General features: G+C 39.7%; 1 protein-coding gene across 1 annotated transcript in view; it reads right to left on the bottom strand.

Annotated features, from left to right (window-relative positions):
• Positions 1-377: 377 nt before the first annotated feature.
• The window catches only part of LOC308155568 (death-associated protein kinase 2-like), a gene marked incomplete at both ends in the record, with an annotated part of 12,627 nt that continues 5,994 nt past the window's right edge, over positions 378-7,010 (bottom strand). The window contains 7 exons of the mRNA XM_080528908.1: positions 378-422; positions 1,573-1,638; positions 2,953-3,018; positions 3,599-3,644; positions 4,110-4,262; positions 4,374-4,400; positions 4,630-4,678. Of these exons, the coding sequence (XP_080385034.1) occupies positions 378-422; positions 1,573-1,638; positions 2,953-3,018; positions 3,599-3,644; positions 4,110-4,262; positions 4,374-4,400; positions 4,630-4,678 (452 nt within the window). The remainder of the gene's footprint in view (positions 423-1,572; positions 1,639-2,952; positions 3,019-3,598; positions 3,645-4,109; positions 4,263-4,373; positions 4,401-4,629; positions 4,679-7,010) is intronic.

Below are 7,010 nucleotides of genomic sequence, written 5' to 3'. Positions count from 1 at the left end.
TACCGTAGATACCCGTAGATACTACTTCGACATAGTCCGAACTTAATAGCTAAACAAGTTGTAAAAAGATTTACAGATTTTTTTACATACTACTCATAAACATTTTAGCTAGTCAGATCTCGCATACTGTACAGTGTGAACGCTCTGGCATACTAAAATCTAGTATGAGTAGTATGCTAGTATGCCATTCCAAACACAGCCTTACAACGTAGCACACAAACCCAACACCAGATGAGTCACATAGCATTTTTCGTTTTTTTCTTTAAAGCCCATGTGACTTCCACCTATGGGTGTTGTATTGCCACAAAGAGCATGGTGGCGCAGTCGGACCTGTATAGGAGGGAAGACTACACCGGGAGGAGATGGCATGTCATTCATCAGGGGAAGAGGGCCAGGCGGTGAGTGACGTCCCACTGGGGCCTCTTGGGGGGGATGAAGGCAAGAGTCCTACAACGTAGCACACAAACCCAACACCAGATGAGTCACATAGCATTTTTCGTTTTTTTCTTTAAAAAAAAAAATCGGACAAAATAAATCCACAATTCCAAACGAATTCTATTACTCAACTACATGGAGAAAATATTGGCTATACCCAGCAAACACAGTTGAACCTTGAAGTTAGGCTGTGGTGAGGTTGTGGACAACATTCTCGGAATAGTCGGCTGTAGTGTGGCAACATGTTGGAAGGCACCTACCAGATGGGCTAAAGGCTAAAGGCTCCGCAGTTACGTTGTCGCGACCCTTAGTAGTATTAAAGTAGCATTTCATTGGCTACCTTCTAACAACGTTGCAACCTCACAGGAGGTTAACACACAGGCAACAACTTGGCTGTGTTTGCTTGGTACCTTAGTGTCATAGCATTGGCATAATAATAATAATAATAATAATAATAATAATAATAATAATAATAATAATAATAATAATATTTATTTGAAAAGCACTTTTCCTGCAAACTTTGCAGCTCGAAGTGCTTTAAAATATCCACACAGCATAAAAAAACAAAAAAACAATAGTAATCAATAAAACACAATAGCAATAATATAAACTACTTAATAAAACAAGAATAAGCCATACAGTCCACAAAGATAAACAAAATAACAAAATAATATAAAATATACTATACGATTTAAGTAAATATGCAAATATATACAAATATATAGATTCATCAACTAACATTAAAAGATACATTAGATATTAATAATATTAACATGAATACCATTATTAGATATAAGATATTATTATTATTATTAAATGGAAAGAGAAGACAAAGCTAACATACCGAAAGGGGGCGTCGTGGAAACGAAGAATTCCTCTTTTTTCTACCCCTCCTTAACTGTAGAAGTATCTCATTCTTCTTTTTATCTCTTTCTTTCCTTTTCTCCTCTTCTTTCATTAATGTTGCTTCTTTTTGATTGAAAAGGTTTTCTCTCTTAACAACCTTTATGTGGTCCTCCTCTTTAGTATCCTCTTCCATCATCCTCCTTAATCCTTCCAGTACCCTCTCTTCTTCCTGTAAACTTTTCATGAGAAGCACTGCCTTTATTAGCTCTGGTTCGAGACATTCAAGATTACCCGGATCTGGAAGGCAAGGGCCGGGGCGCTTAGGCAACGGGCGTGGAGGGGGGGAAGGCCGGCCGGCTGGGAAGCCAGACATGAGGGTTAGGGAGCCCATGTGAGAGGAGCCCATGTGACTTCCACCTATGGGTGTTGTAATCCCACAAAGAGCATGGTGGCGCAGTCGGACCGGTATAGGAGGGAAGACTACACCGGGAGGAGATGGCATGTCATTCATCAGGGGAAGAGGGCCAGGCGGTGAGTGACGTCCCACTGGGGCCTCTTGGGGGGGATGAAGGCAAGAGTCCTACAACGTAGCACAAAAACCCAACACCAGATGAGTCACATAGCATTTTTCGTTTTTTTCTTTAAAAAAAAATCTGACAAAATAAATCCACAATTCCAAACGAATTCTATTACTCAACTACATGGAGAAAATATTGGCTATACCCAGCAAACACAGTTGAACCTTGAAGTTAGTCTGTGGTGAGGTTGTGGACAACATTCTCGGAATAGTCGGCTGTAGTGTGGCAACATGTTGGAAGCCTACCAGATGGGCTAAAGGCTAAAGTCTTCGCAGTTACGTTGTCGCGACCCTCAGTAGTATTAAAGTAGCATTTCATTGGCTACCTTCTAACAACGTTGCAACCTCACAGGAGGTTAACACACAGGCAACAACTTGGCTGTGTTTGCTGGGTACCTTAGTGTCATAGCATTGGCATTATAATAATAATAATAATAATAATAATAATAATAATAATAATAATAATAATAATAATAATAATAATAATAATATTTCTTTGAAAAGCACTTTTCCTGCAAACTTTGCAACTCGAAGTGCTTTAAAATATCCACACAGCATGAAAAAAACAAAAAAAACAATAGTAATCAATAAAACACAATAGCAATAATATAAACGACATAATAAAACAAGAATAAGCCATACAGTCCACAAAGATAAACAAAATAACAAAATAATATAAAAAATACTATACGATTTAAGTAAATATGCAAATATATACAAATATATAGATTCATCAACTAACATTAAAAGATACATTAGATATTAATAAATAAATGGAAAGAGAAGACAAAGCTAACATACCGAAAGGGGGCGTCGTGGAAATGAAGAATTCCTCCTTTTTCTACCCCTCCTTAACTTTAGAAGTATCTCATTCTTCTTTTTCTCTCTTTCTTTCCTTTTCTCCTCTTCTTTCATTAATGTTGCTTCTTTTTGATTGAAAAGGTTTTCTCTCTTAACAACCTTTATGTGGTCCTCCTCTTTAGTATCCTCTTCCATCATCCTCCTTAATCCTTCCAGTACCCTCTCTTCTTCCTGTAAACTTTTCATGAGAAGCACTGCCTTTATTAGCTCTGGTTCGAGACATTCAAGATTACCCGGATCTGGAAGGCAAGGGCCGGGGCGCTTAGGCAACGGGCGTGGAGGGGGTGAAGGCCGGCCGGCTGGGAAGCCAGACATGAGGGTTAGGGAGCCCATGTGAGAGGAGCCCATGTGAATTCCACCTATGGGTGTTGTATTGCCACAAAGAGCATGGTGGCGCAGTCGGACCGGTATAGGAGGGAAGACTACACCGGGAGGAGATGGCATGTCATTCATCAGGGGAAGAGGGCCAGGCGGTGAGTGACGTCCCACTGGGGCCTCTTGGGGGAGATGAAGGCAAGAGTCCTACAACGTAGCACACAAACCCAACACCAGATGAGTCACATAGCATTTTTCGTTTTTTTCTTTAAAAAAAAAATCTGACAAAATAAATCCACAATTCCAAACGAATTCTATTACTCAACTACATGGAGAAAATATTGGCTATACCCAGCAAACACAGTTGAACTTTGAAGTTAGGCTGTGGTGAGGTTGTGCTAAAGCACAAGGGAATATCATATCATTTAATATATTTAATAATATGATGCAGCCATTTTGCAGAGACTATACAGAGAGTAAACACAGGGCCCATACTTAGTCTCTTCACCGTGTTCCAACTAATTGTGCATTATTGTATCACATTCACACACTCTATTCTCTCACCTTGATCCAAGGGTGTAGTAGACATTCCTCTGCTGTCATTCTCTCTCTGTTTGAGGAGATAATCACAGAATTACTAGTACCATACAGATGTGTACTGATATTAATCAACAAATGTATTGTAATCATATGTGACACGGTCTGGTCAATCGGTCCGCAAGTCAGCATCTGATTTGATGTTCGGACTTTTCTTTCGAAAAATGTTAACACATTTTTTATAATGACACACTCGCTTATCAACTAACACAGCTTGTTTTGTGAGCCTGCTGACAATGTAAAGTAGTGTTATAGTTAACTAGGTAGTAGTGGGAATTACTCACTGAATCCATTGCATTGCAGTATTTTGGCTTGACTAGCGAGTTCGTGTTGTGATTTTCAAAAACTTTGAAAAGTATTTCCGTGTTTCAAAATAAAAGTCGGAACATTTTGATTGGTTGCCGACTTGCGGCCCAAATGACCGGACCGTGTCACATATAAATTATATCAAAATATGAGTAATAGATTGTTTGATTACATTGGGTCTTTAACCAGCAGTTTTTCAATAAAGTCTTTGGCCATGACACTGGTCTGGCTGAAAGAGTTCTCCTCAAACTCGTAGTTCATCCCCACAATGTTCAGTAGTGTCTCATCATCATTATCTCCTTGAAAAGGGGACATGCCACTCAACCTGTAAAATAGGGTGGTGTTAGGGAGACATTAGGGAGCTAGATACTAGCTAACACTGTAATACTGCATCCACAGTGAAGTTCAACCTGTCAGCTTATCTTTGGATACTCACAATATGTAGGTTATGACGCCAATACTCCTGTATAGACAAGAGATACAAAGAGTAATGAAAGACTGTATTCAAAACAAGAAGAACTACATCTAGCCTACCACAACTATGACTACTGCATGGTTAATCCAGGAGTGTTAGGGCCTATGGTATCCCTCTTTGTCTTATGAACAACTTAAGATACAAATGAAAATTAATATAGTTTAATTTGTCAGTATAATGCACCTATTTGCTCATAGTAACATGTAAAATGGTTTACCACATGTCAGCGGCCTCACTCAGGGGTTCATAGTTGATCACCTCAGGGGCTGGGAGGGAGTGAGGATGGGGGGAGGAGTGAAATAGCAGAAATGTCATTATTCATTGCACATTTATCTGTGCACTAGTTGTAAAAGTTCATATTCTGACAAATCATACTTAAAATGTGTTGTTGACTCGTCCCTCTCTTGTATTTGTTCGTTTTAGTACACAGAACCTTAGTTTCCCAAATCTGTGCAAAAATGGTGATAATGGACCATTAAAAGTCTAACACAATCATACCCAATACCCAATACAGAGCAATACTGTAATAATGGTGATAATGGATAGGGCAGGATTAAGAACCAAGAGATGAAGAGAAATTAAAACAATCTACTCTGCAACATGAGTGTCGGTCATGCAGTTAAACAAGGCCGAAAGTCACCCTCACTGTGTACAGTTTGGTAAGCACATCATTTTGTAAAAAGCATTGGTTCTGTAAGGCACTGACAGTGTCTGTAGGCTACAGTAGAGCTGCCAGGGAGGGACCTGATACCATAGCTAGCAACCACATTTTCCTGGGAGAAATTAAAGTTTTGAAGAAGCCTCCATGATGCCAAATAACACACCCCAGCCTGTGGAGTCAGATGGCCATAATATGAACACAGAACAAGTAAGTGCTGTGAGCTGTGATTCGGTCATAGGTACGAGGCCGCAGGCAATCACAGCCGTGCTGATATTCAGTATAACAGCACGACCTTGAGTGTGATATTGCTTTTATACAACAGTTCTACAGCGCCATTTATTAGTTAACAGTAATAAGCGACAACAGATTATGATTTGTTTGTTTATTTAATCATAAAAATAAACAAAAAATAGTCCCGCAACTGAACTTCAAATGGACTGTTGCCTAGTAACCTGAACACAAACATGTAGTCTAATTAACGGTCATTTAGTAGAACATCTGTGCGGCGGAGTGATACATAAAGTCCCAGTGCTGTTATACTGTATATCAGCACTCATGGAATGCCTCTTGTCCAATCAAATCCAATCAAATGACTTGGTCGGAACTAACTGTTGTATAATATAATATAACCTAGATTTGCATCAAATGCCTTTCTAAAAGACCAGACTGTCAGGTGTCCTGGACCTTCCCCTGTGGCTGAGCCCTGTATGTGTACCATTTAGAGAAACACGCATGGAGAAATTACTTGTTTTCAACTCTGATATTAGAAACTAATATTTCTGGACAAATGTTATTGTTGTCATATAAACTGTGTAGAAATGGTAGGTGCTAAAAAAAATTGTATGTTCCAACATTTGTAATGTTTTGCATGAATGTGCAAAAGGGATAAGAACTGACAAAATTATATATTTGTATAACAGTGAGAAAGGAAATGAAAGAGTGTTAAGAGAGAAACATGTGGTTCACCCCCTTCGACCATACAGGTCGGTAGCAGGTAGAAGCGTGAATGACTTTTGTTCTTTTGTTCTGCAACTGCCACAGATACAGCAGCTCATTGTATTTGAGTAACACTGTAAGATGCACACACATGTCTATTGCACAATATTGCACACAAGACAGACAAATAGATAGAGAGATATGGGTTCATTCTACTGCAGAATTGTTACAGTGTTTCTGTGACTCAGTTGTAACATGTTCCCCCCTGCATTTCCTGCTGGGCCTATGTAAACTTCTCACCTAGCCAGAAGCCTTCTCTCACTACCCCCTGCTCCCACACCGCACGCTCTGACGTCACATCCTGTCCATAACCACCACCACTACCCGTTTGTTGTCTCCATGACAACCTGCGCAGGTTTCGCAAGGTTCAAGCTAAATAAAGACTGACAGATAGACATAAAGAGAGATTGCTTAAACAAGTCCACATATTGTTCTTCAACATGCTTTCTGTAGCCCCAAATCGTCTCATCTGGTTAACATGGTGGAATGTTGATTTTAGGCCAACATTCCTAGAGCCCTTTTGTTACTGCAACTGCCGTGGAACTTTCCGGACTCTTATATAAAAACAACAGGAAACCTGCAGAACACATTCTGATTACTCAACAATGCACTCTCTTGGCTACCAGTTCTACCCCACTGAAGCCACTCTCAACCACTTCAACACCCAACTATACCACTCTCAACCTCACAACCATCTATCTATCTATCTATCTATCTATCTATCTATCTATCTATCTATCTATCTATAGTAGATATGCTTTGCTATTGACAATACATTGCCAAAATGTCTTTGCCAACCGCATATTGGGGTAGTGGTGGTCTAGTGGATAGTGAGTTGGACTTGTGATCGGAAGGTTGTGAGTTCAAATCCCGCCTGAAACCACACCACTACTAGTGTGCCCTTGAGTAAGGCACTTTGCCCTCAGTTACTCCAGGGGGAA

This window comes from Nansenia antarctica, assembly GCF_963989245.1.
Source record: "Nansenia antarctica genome assembly, chromosome: 1".
Classification (NCBI taxonomy): domain Eukaryota; kingdom Metazoa; phylum Chordata; class Actinopteri; order Argentiniformes; family Microstomatidae; genus Nansenia; species Nansenia antarctica.
This window is presented reverse-complemented; position numbering and strand designations above follow the sequence as displayed.